General features: G+C 44.7%; 1 protein-coding gene and 1 long non-coding RNA gene across 2 annotated transcripts in view; one reads left to right on the top strand and one right to left on the bottom strand.

Moving 5' to 3' along the window:
* LOC114035058 overlaps window positions 1–2,637 on the bottom strand; it is a 48,176-nt gene extending 45,539 nt beyond the window's left edge. The window contains exon 1 of the long non-coding RNA XR_003568182.1: window positions 2,539–2,637. This is a non-coding gene — a long non-coding RNA (uncharacterized LOC114035058). The remainder of the gene's footprint in view (window positions 1–2,538) is intronic.
* A 599-nt stretch (window positions 2,638–3,236) lies between these two features.
* On the top strand, window positions 3,237–8,155 carry FEM1A (fem-1 homolog A). Its single transcript, XM_027850985.1, has one exon. It carries the CDS (start codon window positions 3,237–3,239, stop codon window positions 5,238–5,240), a length of 2,004 nt encoding a protein of 667 aa, XP_027706786.1. The 3' UTR covers window positions 5,241–8,155.
* Window positions 8,156–21,490: the final 13,335 nt, after the last annotated feature.

Here is a 21,490-nt window from a genome sequence, read left to right as displayed (position 1 = left end):
AATTGTGAAACACTTAGTAACTGTCATCAACACAATGAGCCATCAGAATGCCAAAGGACTCATGATGAAAAATGTTATGCACCACAGATAGAGAACTGATGGACTCAGAATTCAGATTAACACTTTTTTTTTTTTTTTACACAGAACAGGGCTAATGTAGAAATGTTTTGTGTAACTTCAGGTATATGATAGGTATCATATTTCTTAGTATCTCCATGGGGAGGTAGGGGGTAGAGGGAGGTAGAGAATCTGTAACTGAAAAAATAAAATGGTAATACATACATGTGTGAAGCTTTTATTATTTATAGAAAGTATATCTCTGAATCACTTGATGATCTAGCTACTGCTGTTTTATAGCTTTCCAAGTCTGGCTGAAATAATGAAAGCCTCAACCTCAGGTTCCATGTCCAGTCTGTTTCTGATTTTATATTTTAGCAACATATGCAGAAAATCCATTCTCACAAACACATGATGTGGGGAAAAAGCATCATGTACTTCCCAGATTTATCAGATTACTCAATTCCAGGAAGTGAATTTGGGCAAAAGAAAAGGTTTCAAAAGGCCAGAAAAAAAGTTTCTCTTCCCCACCCCCCAATTGAGCACAAATGAATCACTGAGAATAAATCTGCTGAGCCAAAAATAGCTGACATGTATTCCACCTTAAGGTTTACAAAGCATTATTACAGAAGTTATCTTATCGGAGCCTTAAAAACAGCCCTGTATGGTGGGTACTGCAGATATTATAATCTAGTTTACACATGAGGAAACTAAGGCATAGAGAAATGAAGTAATTTTCCCATGATCAACCAGCCAGTGTCCCTCCAAGTCTAGCCCTCTCCATGATACTAATCTACCACACAGGGTGGGTGGCATAAATGTCAGATATTTTTGGCTCAGTGAATTTATATTCTCAGTGATTCATTTGTGCCTGATAGGAAAAACAAAAAAAAACACACCAAAAACTTGGTTTTTGGATAGGAAAAATCAAATGACTCAGTCAATATTACCTCCTATAGACAATGAAAACCTTACATATGTATGTATTACTAATTTAATTTTCAGTTACAAATTCTCTCCCTCTACCCATTGAGATGGTAAGAAATATGATATTCTCAGTGATTCGTTTGTGCCTCATAGGCCTTATGGAACCTTTTCTTTTGCCCAGATTCACTTCCTGGAAGTGAGTAATCTGATAAATCTGGGAAGCACTTGATGCCATTTCCCCATATAATGTGCTTTGAACACCAAATGGCATTTTATCATTTAGTCCTATGGGTGATAGAGTACCACTGGAATTAACCCAGGGGTTCTTTACCTTTTTTGTGTCTTGCACACCTTTGGCAGTCTGGTGATACCTATGAACTCCTTCTCAGAATGTTTTTAAAGGCATAAGATTGCAAAGGAAATAAACTATATTGAGTTATCATAATTTTTGTTAAAAAATCAAGTTTACAAACTCAAAGTCAAGAACCCCTGGCTGGTCCTATCCCCTTTATATAAAATAGGGAAACTGAGACCTAGAGGGGACAAGTGACTAATTTTAGGTGAGTCTCAGTGAGTCACTGGGGTTAAGATCCAGCTCTTTCGCCCCAGGTACAAAATGAGCATGATAGTCTGATCTGATACCCTAGGTCCCAGGGCTTTAAGGAAGTAGTGGCAGCGTAGAAAATGGCCTGGATTTGTAGCCATAACTTCACAAACCTAGAACTAGAATGAATGGACCCTCACCCCCTCATTTTATAGATAAGGAGAAAGTTGAGCGACTTGCCAAGGGTCACACAGGCAGTCCAATCAGAGGCTGGGTTGGAATTCGGGTCTTCCTCACTCCAAGTGACCTACTCTTTCCACTGAACCACTTAACAGCTGAACAAGCTGGTGGTTAATCACACTAACAGCCCACGTGTGACCCTGGCAAGTCACAGCTGGGCTGTGGGCATTTTCACGGGCTGTTTCCAATGCCTGTAAATGCTCTGCCTCCTCGTCTCCACTTCCTGGCCTCCTTCAAGTCCTAGCCAAAATTCCATCTTCTAGAAGAATGCCTTTCCCAATCCTTCGTGATGCTAGTGCATCGCTCTGGGATCACCTGTCGTTTACCCCGTCTATACTTTGTCGTTGCTTGCATGTTGTCTCCCCCTTTAGACCGTGAGCTCCGTGAGGGCAGGAGACTGTCTTTTGCCTTTCTTTATGCCTCCAGTGCTTAGCATGGCCCTGGCATGTAGTAGCCATTTAATAAATGCCAACTGCCTGACTTCTCTGTGGACCTCAAATCTCCTCATTTGTAAAATGAGTTTAAACTCACGCGCGCGCGCGCCCCCCCTTCCCTCCCCCACCCCAAGACCGGTTGGGAGAGCTGGAACGATTGTGTCCATAACTACAAGATCCCGCCTGTGACATAGACGAAATAAAGCGGGAGTGAGTAGGCCTGGGTCTTCTGTGCCGCAGAGGGAAATGATCTCCCCGGGGCACCCCAGCCGCCCTGGGCGCTACCAAGCGCCCCCTACCTCTCCCCTACCCGAGAGAGCCTTACAGACCACTCACAGAAGGAACTGACGACAAAACCCCGCCTCAATCCGCCCAACCCAGAAGGTGGTCCACCATCCAAGCTTCTGATTGGCTCCTTGCCCGCTCTCTTGCTCCCAAAGGTTGCCGGGAAATGGAATTCTCTGGTGGTTGAAGGCAGAAGCGGCAGGGGTAAACGACTCGAGAGTGATCAACCACTTGTTATTGGCCAATGGGCGGTGACGTTCGAAAGAGCCTAGCCTATCCAAAGATTCCTCACTTTTCTAGGACAGCAGTTGAGAGGGGAGTGGGATGGGGGAGTTGCTTTGCATGCTGGGAAGCATAGTTTAGTCAAGATCACCCACCCCAGCCCCGCAACCGCCACAGGCTCGTTGGTAAGAACTACAATTCCCACATAGCCCTTCTCCCTCCTGGTTCGTTCGAGTAGGGCCCCCCCCCGCTTCCTCCTAACACTTCCCGGATTCTTATACTGCGTGGCTGCCGTCTCTAACGGAGAACTTCATTTCCCAGGGGCCCTCGCGCGCAGCGAGCCCCCCCCAGGCTCCTCCCGGCCGCCGGGCGCCATTTTGTTCTGCCTACGGCAGGCCTAAGATGGCGGCGGGGGAGAGAGTGAAGGTTGCTGGGCTCTAGTCCGCCGATTTCGGCTCGGCTCGACTCGGCTCGGCTCGGCCCTGCCCCGGCCCCGCGCGGCCGATGGGTGGGGAGCGGCGCGCGCCATGGATCTGCGCACGGCCGTGTACAACGCGGCGCGCGATGGCAAACTGCAGCTGCTGCAGAAGCTGCTAAGCGGCCGCAGCCGGGAAGAGCTGGACGAGCTGACCGGCGAGCCGGTGGCCGGGGCGGCTGGGGGCCCGGCCGCCGGGGGCACGCCGCTGCTCATCGCTGCCCGCTACGGCCACCTGGATGTGGTGGAATACCTGGTGGACCGCTGCGGCGCCAGCGTGGAGGCGGGCGGCTCGGTGCACTTCGACGGCGAGACCATCGAGGGCGCGCCGCCGCTGTGGGCCGCCTCGGCTGCCGGGCACCTGGGCGTGGTGCAGAGCCTGCTGCGGCGCGGCGCTTCGGTGAACCGCACCACGCGCACCAACTCCACACCGCTGCGCGCAGCCTGCTTTGACGGGCACCTGGACGTGGTGCGCTACCTGGTGGGCGAGCACCAGGCCGACCTGGAGGTGGCCAACAGGCACGGGCATACGTGCCTCATGATCTCCTGCTACAAGGGCCACTGCGAGATCGCGCGCTACCTGCTGGAGCAGGGCGCGCAGGTGAACCGGCGCAGCGCCAAGGGCAACACGGCCCTGCACGACTGTGCCGAGTCCGGAAGCCTGGAAATCCTGCAGCTGCTTCTGGGCTGCAAGGCGCGCATGGAGCGGGATGGCTACGGCATGACCCCGCTGCTGGCCGCCAGCGTCACCGGCCACACCAACATCGTGGAATACCTCATCCAGGAGCAGCCGACCCCCGAGCTCCAAGTGCAACCAAAGCTTCAGCAGCAGCAGCATGAGGAGGAAGCCGCCGTGCCCAGCACCAGCCGGGGGGCAGAGGACGCCCAATCCCCAGAGCCCTATGAGAGCTGCTGCCCCACTAGCCGAGAAGCCGCTGTGGAAGCCTTGGAGTTACTGGGGGCCACATTCGTGGACAAAAAGAGGGATCTACTGGGCGCTCTCAAGTATTGGAGGAGGGCCATGGAGCTACGGCACCAGGGTGGGGAGTATCTGCCCAAACCCGAGCCTCAACAGCTAGTCCTGGCCTATGATTATTCCAAGGAAGTGAATACCTCGGAAGAACTGGAAGCCCTCATTACCGACCCTGATGAGATGAGGATGCAGGCTTTGTTGATCCGGGAGCGCATCCTGGGACCCTCACATCCAGACACTTCCTACTACATTCGCTACAGAGGGGCAGTGTATGCAGACTCGGGCAACTTTGAAAGGTGCATCCACTTGTGGAAGTACGCCCTCGACATGCAACAGAGCAACCTGGAACCCCTGAGCCCCATGACAGCTAGCAGCTTCCTCTCTTTTGCAGAACTCTTCTCCTATGTGCTGCAGGACCGAACCACCAAGGGCAGCCTGGGTACCCAGATTGGCTTCGCTGACCTCATGGGTGTGCTCAGTAAAGGAGTTCGAGAAGTAGAGAGGGCCCTGCAGCACCCCAAAGACCCTGGTGACTCTTCACAGTTCACCAAAGCCCTAGCTATCATTCTCCACCTAATCTACCTTCTAGAAAAAGTGGAGTGTACCCCAGAACAAGAACACCTCAAACGGCAGACTGTCTACAGGCTTCTCAAATGCAGTCCACGGGGCAAGAATGGTTTCACCCCTTTGCATATGGCTGTGGACAAGGACACAACTGCTGTGGGCCGCTACCCAGTGGGCAAGTTCCCTTCTCTGCATGTGGTGAATGTGTTATTAGAATGTGGGGCCGATCCAGACAGCAGGGACTTTGACAACAACACCCCATTGCACATAGCTGCCCAAAACAACTGCCCCCTGATCATGAGTGCCCTGATGGAGGCTGGTGCCCACATGGATGCGACTAATGCCTTCAAGAAAACTGCCTACGAGCTGCTGGATGAAAAGCTGCTCAGCAAGAGTACCATGCAGCCCTTCAACTACATTACCCTCCAGTGCCTTGCAGCCCGTGCCCTAGACAAGCACAAGGTCCCGTACAAGGGTTTCATCCCCGAAGAGCTGGAGGCTTTCATTGAACTGCACTGAAATGGGGTGGAAGGGGGAGTGGGGTACCCCTCACCATCCCTCCTTGCTCAGTCATCCTCAGAGGAGAGGGAGCTACCAGGGCTTTGTAGCACCTTATATTTCCCACCTTCCCAGATGGTGTGGGATGGCTTCTGGTAAAATGTGCCACAGGGGCAGGGTCTAGAGCTTCCATATTCCCCATTGACTTCTCCTTTGAGTGAAAAATCTAGAGTTGGTACACCATAAAGGCCTTCAGGGAAGTGCACCAGGAGAGCTACCTTCCCTCAATCAATTCACTTATTGTTTGAAGGGAGAAAGATGTGCAAGTTCTTTTGTGATTTCTGTCTTTTCCTGTCCTCCCATGTATAAGGAGGCTTTCATTGGCCTTACCCTAGGGGCAAAGAGATGGAAGCCATTGCCTTCCTCACCTATTGGAATGGGAGATAGAAGCAGAAGGTGGTGTACTCCGCTCTTTCCCCTTGGATGCCCGATGAACTCAGCTGTCAGAGCTCTTGAGTAGCCATCCCCTGACTGATGGGTCACAGCAGCGCAATTTTGCAATTCAAGACGCAAGGCAGTTTCTCTCTTCCAGTTTGTCCCCAACGACTCTGTGTTGTCCTAGTTACCATGGAGTGGGAGTCAGCTGGAGCCCAGTAGAACTGGCCACCACGTAACACAGCTTTCAGTTGGTTTGGTTTTTATTTTTCTGGTGGCCAGGTCACAAGTGTTGTGCAGAAGTCCTAAGATTTTGCTGCCTGTTTGTGAAGCTGGATTTCTGTGCTTCCTCCTACCCCCACTGACAGATCCCTTTAGTTTAAAGCAGTATTTGTTTTGCAGTCCCTGGAACAGGCAATGCAGGCCAAAATGGTATGTGAAGACTTGTGTGTTTTTTACATTTGAGATGGAAGTTTGTGGCTTCAGTCCATAGAGCTCTATAGACAGTTCCATTTTTAAAACCTCATTCTACCCTTTGCACATGGGCCTCCCAATTTCTCCACTTTCAGTAAGAGAGGCCCTAACTCTTGCTTAGAAACCATGAACCAGCACCATTTCAAGGAGCTGTGCTCAACACCAGTTCTCTGATACAGAAATAGCTGCCAAAGCTTCATTTCCACGTTAAAGCCAGAGAAAGTTTCCTACACAGTGTCACAGTCTTCATGTCCATTTTGTCATTTAATTGATAGACTCCATGAGTTGGGGGCTGCAATTGTGTTTAAAGCCATCTTCCAGAGCTGATTCTGCAAGCAAGGTCCCATGTAGGGCAATAGTTTCATAAAGTAAATGCAGTTAGAATGTGGATATTAAGTCATCAGTGACAGGCTTTAAACTCGAGTTTGCAGAAAGCTCTGTTTCCCGTAGCCCAGTGTTAAGTGCTGGCCAAGAGCAGGTTGTCTTGGAAAATGTGCTGTGATGGGTTTTTTTTTTCCTCAGGAGAAATGACTGATTACAGATGCTTTGGCAGGCAGCAAGGAGATTTTTGGCCTGTCCAGAGTGAAAGTCTAGTGGAAAAGGTTAAACAGCTGTCCCCCATCATTTTTGGAGAAAGGTCAGGCTCAGGAGAATCAAGTTTTGACACTAATCCACTGTACTGCTTATGCTAAAAATTGCCATTAGATTAGTGTTTGCAGGCAACCAAAGACCAGGATGCTGATAATCTGATGCCCTGCCCGTTTAAGGAAACCAGGTCTGTCATTTAGTTTTGCAGTGATAAACTATAAATTGATTTATTTATAAGACAGCTTAACTTCTATCAAGGTGGAAAATGCAGTTAATGTTCTCACTGGAATGCAGAATAAACTAAAAAAAATAAGCTTGTTTAATGTGTGAGCCTAAGCTCCTATATTTAAGTAATTAAAAAGAAAAGGCAGTAGACTGACTTGCCTGGGAATTCCTTGGTGATTGCTGGTTTGTGTGGCAAGGGGGGCTGTTGGGGTATGCGAGTGGGTTGGATAGGGGAGGAGGCCTCTGCCCGTTCTAGCTCAGCCTTGGATTCCAGGACTATAAGACCCCTCCTGGACTCCGAGGTGGTACGTACTATATAATAACTGGACAGGAGGTCTGGTTATGAAAAGATTTCTTTTGTCCACTTGGAATTTCTTTGTAATCCATTGGCTAATGTAGTCTTAAGGCTTTGAAGAACCTCAGAAAGTTAGCAGACTTAACCCAACCCTCCCCCACCACACACACACTTTGGGTAAAATTGTCCAGCAAATTAGCACATGCTCCAACTTTTAAACCACGGGCTGAAGCAAGATAGGAAGGTTAGCTCCAATCAAAAACAACTTAGGGAAGTGTTTGTCCGGGCTTCTGAAAGGGATGGGCATAATATCTTTGGACTACTGAATTTAACGTACTGGATCTACAATTCTTCGATGTTGACTTCTGTCCCAAAAGAAAAGGCATCTGGCATGTGTATGGATCTCAGGGGAAAAAAACGTCCTTTTTGATGAACTCTAAAGTGAAGCCTGTCTAATGACTATTCCAGGAACACTGTCTTTCTGGAAAGGATGCAAGCTGGGGGACAAAGTAAACACTTTCCCCACTTCATGCCTTTTCACCAGCTTAAGTTGCAGCCTTAAACCTGTTGATTTATCCTATTTTTGAATAGATTGATGCAGTAGATTTTTTTTAATAAATTAGCCCTTCTGCAAGTTTGATTTAATTCCAAAAATCAGATCCTAGCCCCTCTATAGTCACTAATGTCCACAACCCTTCTCACTGTGATAAGAAGCCATAAGATGGTGAGGATACATGGCCCAGTACCCAGATATTAAGATGGGGTTCTGCTGTAGCACTTAGCACTATGAGTGTAACTGAGCCAACACTGCTACTGTGTAAATTCCATGCTGCCATATATGTCCTGTTCCTTGAAAGAATATACAGTAGTAACCTAATGTATACCACTTTGACTACAAAAGAAAAAAAGAGGTTGCTTATATTGAGATTTCTCCAGACAAAACATTTTTCAGAAGAAAAAAAAAGACCTAATTAACCTAGAATGCTATGCTTCACCAACCTAGTGGTTACAACTGCTCCTGACTGGTTAACAGCCTTCCTTTGCATGTCTTCCCAACCCCTCAAAGTCCAGATTGGCTGGAGAAAAGAGCAGATATTGGATGGATTTCTTTTTCCCACTCCACGTGCTGTCTCACTGAATTGATGGCATGAATTATCTCAGGGACCCAAGTACTGGGACAAAAAAGACCCTCGAGATTTTGTTGAAGTTCGAGCCCTGAAGGGTTTCACTTGTGTTGTTTTCCTCACCTGTAAAATGAAGATACTATCCTACCTCACAGGGATGTTGTGTGGCATTCAAGATTGTAAAGTGCTTTTGACTTAAAAAAAAAAAAAACAAAATCTTATTTGATGCTAAGTACTTTTATTTCTCAAGAAGTAACCTTCAAAAAGTTATGTGTACATTTTTTTTAAGAGTGTGCATTAAACAAGTATGGAATATGCCATATGCCTTGGTAGCATATGATGCCAAGGCTGAAAGGGTGGGAATTCTTTAGGGTCCCAGAGTAACAGCAGAATGACTCAGTGGATATACTTTTATGTTTGTGTCAGTATGAAATTCAAAAAGCATGAAATAGAAACAGTCCGAGCCCCATCCATGCTGCAAGAGTGCTCTGTGAGCTGTTAGAAAGCACAGCAAATTACCAAACTACAGATTGGGTTACACAGGGAATCAAGTCATGTGTAAAGGGACATGTCTTAATATCTCTGGCTAGAACATGAAGTACTGACAACAGCCCAGAGACATCCGACATGAGAAAAAATATGACTTGGAAACATTGAAAAACAGTTCCTGAGGAATGTTAATTAAGGGCATGTAAAGTTGACCTGAAATCAACCTTAAGTGATGTGAGACTAGGAAGGAAGCTTTGTATTTTGTTCTGTGGTATTTGTGTGTGTGTGAGTGTATTTGTCTGTGGTCTGACTACAAGAAATAATCTAAATCAGTAAGACAAGGTTGTCCTTTGTCTCATTACTTCAAATTCAGATTTTAAATTTAAGAAACAGTGCAAGGTAGAGTTTTTACGATATAGTGGGGAAAAGATATGTCCACAAGTAACTGAGGTAAAGAGAATGACAAGAAGGCCCAGGCAGAGATCTATGAGAAATGGGAGGATGGAGCCTCACATTTAGTTGGAAGGATGAGAATGGTGAGAGCTTGAGGGAAAGTTTGGAACCTGAGACAGAGAGGAAGATGAGAATTTTGGAAGACAAATATAAGAATGGTTTCTGGAAATGAGGTATGGCTCATGCCAGTATGTGGTTCTACTCAGGTTGTCTGGGGTTTTACCAATCTTTTCCTCCCAATGATGATCTTTAAACATACTGATGGGGGTAAGGAGAAGGGGAGGGAGAGCCCCTCAGATTTTCCCTTCCTCACAACTGACATCTTTTCACATTTTGTTTACGTATGATGCTAGTAGTTAAGCATAAATGTTGGGCATACTGTTTTGATAAGATAGGCATGATGATAGCTATCATCAACTCATCAATAAAGAGACAACTGTTACCAGCTTTTTTCAGTTCTACCACCCTCATGAACATAATAACAAAGAACTTCTAGTTGTTTGAATTGAGGGAAGTCTGTAGAATAAACTATGCTTTCATCATTTGGCTTGGGTTAGTAGAAGAGTGGTCCCCAACAGGTCACGGACTGATAAGGTAGCTATTATGAACAGCCAGTTTTTATGATTCTAAATCGACTCCTCTAGAAAAGGGAAACCACCCCTTTTTGATCTTGCACATGCTTGGAGCACTAACCTAGCAGAACTTAGAAGGAAACAGAAAAAATACTGTTTTGCCCTCAGGGAACAAGCTAAGGAGGATGCTTGCATCCCAGCAAGAAAATAAATGACTAGAAACAAATGACCTGACTGGGTGAGTAGTCCTAGATGGGGCTTCAGTTCAAGGGCCTCCCTCAGAACTTTGCTCCATCTCCTCCTTGTTGACCACAAGAGCAGCGGCCTTCAGCTAAGCTGCAAGCAGGGCCTCTCTTGTCTTCTGGAAGATGAAGTAGTAGGCAACGTTGTCTCTACTTCAACTTTTCACTGGGTAGAGGTACACTGGGCTACTCTTCTGGCAGACAGGAGAGTGACCACTAGTTTTTTCATTTTCTTACACCCCACCCCCCTTGGAAATCTGTTTGGCCTCATGTCGAGGTTGACCCTCCTGGCCTAGGACAAGGATGAATTGTTAATCTGTCATTCTCTTTCCAGAAAAAAAAAATTGTATATCTTTTATTTTTTAGGATTGTTAAGGATGTTCTGTTTTCATTATATAAGAGTCTCTTCAACTTCCTAACGTTAACTCATCAGTATGCATGTGGTATCCTCCTAGTATGAGCTCCTAGAGCAGGGATGGGTCCCTGGGTGTGGCCTTTTGGCTGGGTGCAGGTTTTACAGAACAAATCCTTTTGTTAAGTGGATTTGTTCTGTGAAGTTTGGATTCAGTGCTTACCCCCAACCCCCCCCCCCCACACACACATTTCAGTACCTGGAGGGCTACGTGTGGCCTGGGGGGCACAGGTTCCCCACCTCTGTTCTAAAGGGGAGACAGTGCTGTGTTAATTGGGGTATTGGGTTTTTTTGTTTTGTTTTTATATTCCCGGAGCCTAACAGTTCATTACACATAGAAGGCATGTTTGTGAATTTGAATTAAAAAAGCAGTCAGCCACCAAAAAAAAGAAAAAAAAATGTTGGGCATAGTCAGTTCAGCTTAAGGCTTATTAAAAGCATGCTAGATACAGGTTGGGCGATGTAAAGACTGTCATTGGCAGAGCATTGGACTTGGAGTCAGATGATCTATTCTTGTGATTTGGGGTAAGTCAGGCCTTTCCTCTGAGCCTCTGTTTCCTCGTCTGTAAAATGGGGCTTGCACTGCATGTCTTTGCAGGTTTGTATGGGGAGTATGATTTGTAAACCATAAAGTGCGTGACCAATTCAAGTTACTCTGAAAACAAGACATGGCTTCTACCCTCAAGGAGCTCATAATCCTCTCTGGTGGCAGGAATGAGACAAGAAGTGAGACTGATAAGACAAGTACATAGAAGTTGGGACAGAATGGCAGTGAGAGCTCAAAAGAAGGATGAACCCTTCTGGCTGCCTAGATCAGGCAGGATACTCCATAGAGGAGGCAGCATTCAAGTGAGGACTTGAAGAATGGGTAAGGTCTTTACCCTAGTGAGTGGTCGTGGGAAGTAAGGGCAGTCCAGGCATTGAGTCTGATGGAAACGTGGTGAGGAGGTAACCTGGTTCCATTAGAAGATGGCATATCTGGAAGAGAGATAAGAGGGAGGAAGTCACTAGAAAACAGGACCTTAAATGCCTGGCTGAGGAGCTGGGGCAAATAGTACTACACTTTTTGGTTTTTCAAAGTAGTCCCTTTTTCTTCAATCTTTTAGCCATCTTATTGCCCATCCCCACCTTAGTTCTTGTACCTTTTTAATCTCCCTTCTGAATGGTGAGTCTCCCAGGACAACTCTTCTTACTCCAGTGACAAGACCTTATCTGCAGTGTTATATCCCCTAAGTTACTGTAAGCTATATGAGATGTTGTCTTTGTGTATGTGTACATGCACACACATGCACATTTGCTCATTCTTCTAATCATATTTTACAACTTTGGACTTTATGCTAAGGCCAAGGTTGGAGGGTCAGAATCACACAGATGTTGCTTGCTTCTGCTTTCTCATTCAGTATGCAGTCAAGGGCCTCCCAACATCTTTTTGTTATGACCACCTTGACAGGGGTCATGTGACTGAGCCGCTCCTCAGTCTACACTGGATCTATGACTCAAAACTGAGTAGTGAGAAACAGAGCTACCTGTTGCTTCCTGTTCCCTGCACATGGTGAGGTCCCTCTTTTCCAAGTCTGGGACCTCTTCTTGTCTTGGTGCACTGTGTCCGCACCACATTCAGTCCCTATGCTAGCTCTTGCTAGATCCCATCCTCAGTATTCACAGATTTGTTGTTGTTGTTGTTGTTCTGTCTCCCTAGGCTAACCGAAGCTAGAAAAGTGACTCGCTGACTTTTTCTTGGATTTCTCCATTAGGATTCAGTCTGGTACATTTTCAATATCCCTTTGTGGGATAGTTGTGGACAGGGAGAGTCTGACTCTATTTTTTTTTTACATGAAAATTTTTTACTATGACAAAGACATCATATAATTTTTATGATCCTGGTCTTTTCTTCTTGCTCCGTACAAGTCCAGAAGAGAAACATTTGCAACTTTTACAACCTTGAATCAGACTCTAGGAATATCACCAACAGCATGACCTTTTCGACCAAATCCAGCAACCAAAACTTCATCATTTTCCTCAATAAAGTTCAAACAACCATCGTTGGGAACAAAGGCAGTGATTTTTTTGTCATTCTTAATCAGCTGGACTCTCACACGCTTCCTGATGGCAGAATTGGGCTGCTTGGCTTCCACCCAAGACAATCCCTTTTGTGTGAGATGCTCCTCCACATGGGCTGGCCTTCCAGGGAGTGCCCAAATGAGCTTTCTTATATTGTTTGGCATGCCACTTTTGGTCTCTCCTGTGGCTTTGGAGCTTTCCAGCGGTACGAAGACCATGGCACTTACCCGTGCTGCCACCATCTGGGCCAAGAGGAAAGAGAGGAGGAGGGAAGGAAGTGCACACCCTCCTGGCTCTGCTTCTTCCTGATCTCCACCATCTTGGCCGATCCTTCTGTCCACAGAGTTCAGGCTGCCGTAGCAAACAAACACTATCTGTATACTTCAAAGATGCCTGTACCCTCTATTATCGAGAGCCTTTGTGGGAGTACTGTCATGACTGTAGCACATGGACTTAGATAAACACAAGAAGGTGGCATCTTGGGAAGCTCCAGGAGAGAGGACATTCCCACATGATGACTTATCCCTACCTTAAAATCACAGAATTAACAGAGTTAAAAAGAAGTTATGGAACATTTATGTTAGATACAGAATCCCAGAGATGTAAGGCACTTAATATTAGCCATTAAACTAGAATGTCAGCACTGTTAAGGGCCCATAGCACATAGAATATGGTAAGAAGAGACCTTAAAACTGGACACAGAGTCAGAGCTGGGAGGAACCTTAGAATACAGAATAGCAGAACTTAAAAGGTCCTTAGAACATAGAATCTCGGAGTTAGAAAGGACACAGTATCAGAGCTGAGAGGGCGCTTAGAATGCAGAATAACAGATTAGGAGGGTCCTTGGAACACAGAATGTCAGATTTGGGAGGGACCTTGGAATACAGAATGTTGGATTTGGGAAAGGTGTTAGAATAGAGAATGTCAGAGCCGGGAGGGCCCTGGGATGTCATTCTAGTTCAATGTCCTCTTCTGATAGAAATAAATCCACAGAGAGGAAGTGACTTACCTAGCAAGTTAGTGGTAGTCAGGACTAAAACTCAAATCTTCTGACTCCAGAACTCCCTGCCACAATGAACAGGTACATATCATTTAACATTTAAGAGGCCTGTAATTGCATGCTAATGGTAATTTTCGAGACAAAGTCAGTTTATATTGATGTCCCCAAAGGTGGACTTTGAGTTGATCATTCCTAGGGAAGTGTGTTTTCCATTCTGGCGATGGAGCGGGTAAATGCTAAAGGGGAGCAATTGTGTGTTCACATTTCCCCAATCCCCCAAAAAGCCGGGGCTGGGTAATAGGCTTGTGGGCAGAGGAACGGGTCTATTTTTTTTTTGTCATTAACAGTAGTTGATTTTCGGTTCAACAGGGTTTAGTAAGTGATTGCAACGTGCCTGGCCCTGGACTGCATGCTGTCCCTGCTATTTGGAAGCTCTTAGTTTTGGAGAGACAAGATACACAATAGTGAGAAGTATAAGATGATCCATGACTGGCAGGTTAGGAGGGTTATTATCATCATCAAGGGGCTGAGCCATTCTAATAAAAATACCTAAATTAATTCACAGATTTAGTCCTGTCCCAGACAAAATACGAACTACTTTTTTATACAGGTAAATCAAATAATAACAGAATTCAATGGGAAGAAGAAGAGAATTAGGATCTCATGACAAACGATGACCATAAAAGTAGGAATCATTCATAGCAGACCTTACTTAGAAGCTGGGAAGGATGCTATCCTAAGTGCCAAAACAAGGGGATGTAAATTGCAATTCCTGCCCTCTAGGTGCTTACTGTCTCCCCCCCCCCCCCCCCGATAATCTTCATTTTATTAATAAGGTCAACATGTTTATTAGTATAAGGATGGCTATTTGGTCATTTCTCTTAGACCAAAGACAGTCATGGTGGGCTGGCTTACAGTTTAAATACCCTTCAAAGAGTAGGTGTGGGAATCGACCCTGATTGATTGATGATTATGATTAAAGATTAATGAGAGAATGAATATTACAATGAGGGGCTGAGAGTGACATCATGTCACTCTTGGACAGAGAGACTATCTCTATACCCAGACTACCCCCAGCCTTGGGCAGTTTAGACAAAAGGGTGTCTCCACCCAAGCTTGATTGAATGGAATTCACCTTAGACTAGGAATTCCTTTTAAGGTTGGGTGGGGTGGGAGAGAGGAAAAGGTTAATTCAACCTTCAGAGACTGAGGTCTTGAAAATAGAAAAAGGGGGAGCTTTGAATCTCCCCAAATCATTAGTTATTAATAATCATTTCTTTCATCCCCCCATTTGATTCTATTGAGAGGTAAAGCCTCCTCAATGAGTCACTAACTGATATTTGATAAATACTTCCTCAAGAGTTTCTAACTATGGGGCTTGTTGTTTGTCCTTCATTCTTGAAGAGGGCCATGACATCAGGAAGATGATGCCATGACTTGAAAATGAAATGGATTTAAGTGAAGGAGGGCTGTGCAAGGGTCACCAGCCTCGCTTTCTCCTCCGGAACCATCTGGGTTCACTGGCAAGATATAGATCAGGACAACTGGAGATGGCGCCCAACTATGGGGCTTATGAGAGGAAACAGTGAGTGGAAGAGGGAAAGAGGAAAGGCCTACTTTGACAAAATCAAAGGAGGCAATCCTCTTTGATAACATTTTAACAAAACCAAAGGAGGCAATCCCTTTGGAAAAGTAGACCTTACAGGTAAAAAGCACAAGGGGAATAAGTACAATAGAGGGTCAGCTAGGTGGCGAAGTGGTTAGAGCACTGGCTCTGAAGTCAGGAGTACCTGAGTTCAAATCTGACCTCAGACCAACACTTGACACTTACTAGCTGTGTGACCCTGTGCAAGTCACTTAACCCCAATTACCTTAAAAACAAAACAAAAAAAAAAGAACAAAAAAGAAGTACAATAGTAAAATAAGTCTTATCTATCTGGTTCTTTGGAAATGCCTGATGCAGCTCTCTGGTTTGGGTCTCAGAGAAGTTCTCTGGTTTAGGTCACTTGTAGAGATGCTCTTCTCTGTCTACACAATTTCTTATTGTCTTTTTTAATTTCAAGAACTAGAAAGCTGAAATGACTTAATCCAATCCGCTCATTTTACAGATGAGGAAACTGAGACCCAGAAAAGACGAGTGACTTGCCCAGGATCACACAGTGAATTAGTAGCAAAGCCAGTATTCAAATGCAGCATTGCATAGTGGAAAGACTGTTGGATTTAGATTTGGAGGGATTCAGATTCTAGATCTGCCATTTACTACCTGTGTGGCCTTGGACAAGTCATTTCCTCTCAGCCTCAATTCCCTCATCTATATACAGGGTAGCCCATAAGTACTAAGGCACAGTTTTAAAGTTTGACGGCAATAAGACTTTTGGGACACCTTGTATAATGTAAAAAGATTGGATTGGATGGCCCCTAAGTCTCCTTCTGTCTCTAATGTTCTACATCCTGTGATCTTTCCAATATACTAAAATGACTATGTGGAGACAAGACGCAGCCCTGACGGAATATCTTTCCCTTTGTGGAATGAGTGTTACATATGGTAAGGCTTAATGGAGGTGGCCTGACTTGAACTGGGTTTTTTTTGTTTGTTTGTTTGTTTTTTGGGGGATTTTTTGGGGTTTTTGTTTTTTTGTTGTTTTTTTTTTTTTTGCACTGGGTTTTGAAGAATAGTTAGGATGCAGATCTTTCTTCCCTTTTGTCTTCTGATGCACCATCATGGCCCAGAGGAAACTGGGGCTTCTGAAGGTCTCTCCAGAAGGTTCTTTCAAGCTGAAATGGCTTTGAGTATGGATTGTGCACTAGTCCTCAGAGGACTAGCTCAGAACAGAGACTCCTCCCCAGAAGGTAGGCTGTGGTAGGATGGATCATCAGCGGCTCTGCTCCTGGCCCTTAAAGAGGCTTTTCTCTGCACTGGTCAACAGAGTACATGCGGGGATGAAGTCCTGGTGCTTTGGAAGTATTGAAGAAAGGATGAAGGGAGACTGGTCAAAAGGGGATTGGCAAAGGAAGGGTCGTTTCTGTGAGAAATGGGATATAATGAACACCTCCTCTGATGCTCCCATTGTGGCTGGTGCTGGCAAGCCTGAAGAGAAGGGAGCACCACCTCATGACCAGCTATCCTGGCTGTATCATGGACGGCTTGGGTTCTTCATCTACAAGGCAAAAATAATAACACTTCATGGCCTGACCCACAGCATTTTGGTCAGGAAAATGCTTTGTAAACCCTAAACAGTTATAGAAAAGTGTTGATATTCATTGTGGAGGATCTTATCACTGGAAGGTTAGCTGCTCGTTGATGAATTTTCTGACCACAGAAACCCATGGAGCAGATTAAAATACAAAAAGGCCAAAATGTAGGGGGTAGATAATATCTTCCGTAGGTTCATAGATTTGAAGCTGGAAGGGACCTTAGAGGCATCAAGTCCATCTCCCTCATTTTACAAATGAGGAAACTGAGTCAGAGTTTAAATGACTTGTCCAAAGTTACACAGCTTAGTAACTGTGAGTGGTGGAATTTGAACTCATAGCCTTCCTGAGCTTAGGTTTGCAATGCCCCATACACACATTATCTCATTTGATCCTCGCAACAACCCTGTGAGTGAAGGGCTATCATTATTCCCATTTTACAGATGAGGCCAGTGAGGTTCAAGTGACTAGCCCAGGATCAGTTACTAAGCATCTGAGGAGAACAATCTGAGGAGGAGTTCCTAACTTCATGTCCAGCATGATATCTACTATGCTACCATACATCTCAACAAAAATCACCTGAGCCCCACTAAAAACAACTCAAATTGTTACTGCTGAGTGTCTTTTTAAATGAAATAAAATCCCATTGCTTTTGGTGTTCATGGGTCTTGGTGCTGGCCATAGGACTAACTTGCTACAAGTATGGTCTTGAGATGTCACGGTAGTTCACTGGGCCTCAGTTTCCACCCCCCCCCGTAAAATGGGGCAGTTGGACTTGATGATTTCTCAGATCCCTTTCAATACTCAAATCCCTATGATCCTGTGACTCACTAGTATCCAAGGGTCCTTCCATCTCTGACAATCGGGGATATATGAGTTTATGTCTAATATTCTGATCTGGGATATGGCCTGATCTAACTCTCCAATTCCATGAGACTACAATTTGCTGGCAAGCAGTGGGGGACAGAGCAAGCCAAGAGAGAGGACATGTTCCTCATAGGAGACGTGGCCCTGGCTAATGCCTCAATTCCCTTGTATGGCAACCCCACCCCTGCGCTCAGATTCCAGGCCTGTTATATGAGCAGTGTTTATGACAAGCTTCCCAGGCTGTGGTTTAAAGATAGAGAGATTCTGATGGAGCATCATTAGCCAAAAAGGAAACTTGACATTCCCCCTGGGGTTCTCCACACACTTGGGCATGAGAGCCCATTGCTTTGAATATACTACCCTCTCTGCACCAGAAGAATACTATGTTCTCTCTCTTTTTTTGTACCTTGTTGTTACTTCGTTTTCTTAATATATTTGTTGATACTTTTTTCTTTATACGTTATTAATTTCTGGCGGGGGTGAGGTGGGGGAACCCTTCCTTAGAACCATAGGTGTGCTGGTAAATGTTTGAAAGTGCAGGACCCACTTTTAAGTTTCATCTGTATCATTTTTTTCTCCATCAGTTTCTTAAACCCATATAATCAACAAAACAATAAATCAAGTCCAGGTGGATTTCTAAGGTGTTCATTCTAATGCTTGCAACAAAAATGTTGTAATCAGATCTGGTGAGCCATAGGAACTGGCTCTAGCTGATCCCTGTTTGTAGCAAAAACAAAAAAACAATTAAGCAAAAACACCTTATCAGGTGACTACATTGGCAAATGTGTGTAACGTTCTGCCATAGTAGACTCCCACCTCTCTGCCTGGAGGAGGTAGGTACACTATGTCATCTGCCCTGATCATCTGTCCTGTGGGGCCATCATTGGTTTTTCATTTTCTCAGGGTTCAATTACCTTTTAGCATTACTTTCATTCACATGATTGTTGTGTATATTAGAACAACTATGTTCTGCACATATTCAGTGCTTCATAAGTATTTGTTGAATGAATGAACAGCTTAACGACTCAGACAAGAAGTAGGGAACTTAATAAAATCCTTTGGGTGCTCAGGAAAAATTAGGAGAGAAGGTACCACATTGAAACTTTCCTTTGCACTCAAATTCTGATTTGTATTTTGTTTATTTATATATATTGTTTGTGTCTGCTCTAAGACTCTGTAAAAGGCACGATTCTGGTCTTATTAATCTTTGTGATCCTTCTGCAGTTGCAGGCTGAGGACAATGTCCTGCAGATAGTAGGTGTTTAGTGAATGTGGTTGGTGAGTTGAGTAGACCAGTTTGTTTCGACAGCCCAAGTTCACTAGGATATGAAGCAGTTTGGGCTCCTTGGAATGATTCCAGTAAGACGTAGAGACATGAGACAAATCCCTGGAGTGTCACAGCTGGAATGTTCTGAAAACATTAAACATGGAATGGTAGAGCTGGACAAGACCCCAGAAGTCATTCAGCCCCTCCTACAGCCAAACAGGAATCCCCTTTACAACCTGCCTGACAAATGGTCATCCCATCTTTGCTTGAGGACAGCAGTGGCATAGTGGTGCTCACCAGGCTAGGACATTTCCCCTTCCATCAAATCTAAGCTCATATCTGCATCTTCATGGTACTCCTGGTACCATCCCTCTTGGACCAATGGGACACGTCTAATCCATCTTTCATGTGACAGTCCTTTAGATACTTGGAGGCAGTTGCCATATCTGCCCCATCTTTTATGCTCCAGGTTAATCATCACCAGGTCCTTCAACCAACCCTCATCTAGCACAACCCTTTATTGTCCTGGTTGTCCTTCTCAAGGTGCTCTCCAGCTTCTTCTTCCTAAAATATAGCACCCAGAACTCAACACAGTACTTCAGAGGTTGTCTGAGCGGAGCAGAGTATGAGGCTCAACTCAAATCCCAGCTTTTGCAGGAGGCCCTTCCTGGTCTCCACCACCCCCACCCCCACCTCACTGTCAGTGCCTTCCCTCTGAATTTCCTTCCATCTATTCTGTCTATATCTTGTGTGTATATTTGTGTGTGTATACATATCTATATCTATATCTATATCTATCTATCTATATATATATACACATACATAGCATACACACACAAATATACAAATATATGTTTGTGTGTGTGTTTATTTACGTGGGGTTTCCCCAATTAGACTGTGATCTCCTTGAGGGCAAGGACTGTTTTGCCTTTCTCTTTATCTCCCAGCATTTAGCACAGTACCTGGCCCAGAATAGGCACTTAATAAATGCTTACTGACTGCCTATCACCTCTCTCATTCTGGCAGGCATGCTTCTCAGTGTAGCTCACAGTCAAATTTGCTTCCTTGTCCATATCACACTGTTAACTCATGTTGAGTTTATTAAAAGCTTAAGGTCTTTTTCAGATGAACTTCTATCTAGCCATGGCTGCCCCATCTGAAGCTGATTTGGGTGAACCCAAGTATAAGACATGTCACTTATCCCTGTTGGAGTTCATCATCTTAGATTCAATCCAATATTCTAGCCTGTTGAAATTTTTTGGATCCTGTCATTGTCATTAAGTATATTAGCTTTCCTTCCTAGACTTGTATCATCTACAGGTTTGAGAAGCACATCATCTATGCATTTTTTGGACACTGATAAAAATGTTCTACAGCACAGGGTCAAACTTATATCTCTGGAGCATGCTGCTGAATGGAGACCTCTTGCTAAGCTGACGTTGAAAATATTAATGACTATTCTCTTGATCAGGCCATCCAATCACTTCTGAATCCACCTACGTGAATTGTGGATATACTCTGTCCATATCTCTCCCATCTTGTCCACAAGAGATTGTTCAAAGCTTTCCTGAAATCTAGGGAAACTAGATCTATGTCTTCCTCCTCATCTATTAGTGTAATAGCACTGTCACAAAAGGGACTAAGGTTAGCCTGACATGACTTCTCCTTGAGGAAGCTATATTGGTTCTTAGTGATCACCACTAACTCAGCAGCCTATTATACTCTAGAATTTGATAGATTTCAGACTCTTCATCTTTTTTTTTAAATAATTGAGACACTGGCTCTATTGCAGTCTAGCAATACTTCTCCCACTGACCCTGGGCAAGGCACTTAACCTCTATTTGCTGTGGTTTCCTCAATTATAAAATAGGGATAATAATAGCACATACCTCCTAGGATTGTTGTGATGATCAAATAGGATAATATTTATAAAGTATTTAGCACAGTACCTGGCACATAATAGGGACTTAATAAATCCCTCCTTCCTCCCTTCTTTTCCTCCTTTCTCCTTTCCCTCTTTCCCTCTGCTTCCCTCCTTCCCTCTTTACCCTCCCTCCTTTCTTCTTTCCTTCCCTCCTTCATTCCGTTCTTTCCTTCCTTCCATCCATCTCTTCCTCCCTCCCTCTCTCCTTTCTTCCTTCTTTCTTCTCTTTCCCTCCTTTTCTCCCTCCCTCTTTCCCTCCTTCCTTCCTTCCTGATCCTCCAAAAATCAGTCATTCCAGTAGCTCAGCCATCACATCCCCCTGTTACTTTTTCAGCATGCTAGTACATTATGCATCTGGACCAGGTGAACTTATCAAGGTCACTCTCTCCCTACTTATCTTGCATTAATTCCCTATTAGTATTCTTATTGTCTTTTTTAATATAAGGATCATTCTTCTTAGCAGAAAAAAAAAGAATGAAAATAAGAGTTGAACAGCTCTCCCTCGTGCTATCAGATCATCCTTTCTCTTCTTTGAACCTCCTTTTTCTCCAGTATAGCTTAAATCCCCCCTTCTGTTGACCTTAACTTTCCTTGCCAGACATTATTCTTAAACTGCCATGCCATATTTTGTAGCCATCATCCATTATCTAC

Source organism: Vombatus ursinus, unplaced genomic scaffold, assembly GCF_900497805.2.
Source record: "Vombatus ursinus unplaced genomic scaffold, bare-nosed wombat genome assembly UNPS02009173.1, whole genome shotgun sequence".
Lineage (NCBI taxonomy): Eukaryota > Metazoa > Chordata > Mammalia > Diprotodontia > Vombatidae > Vombatus > Vombatus ursinus.
Note: the sequence above shows the minus strand (reverse complement) of the source record. Positions and strands in the feature narration are given on the sequence as shown.

Coding starts and splice junctions, on each gene's coding strand:
- FEM1A (XM_027850985.1), top strand. CDS start 3,237: ATGGATCTGCGCACGGCCGTGTACAACGCGGCGCGCGATGGCAAACTG.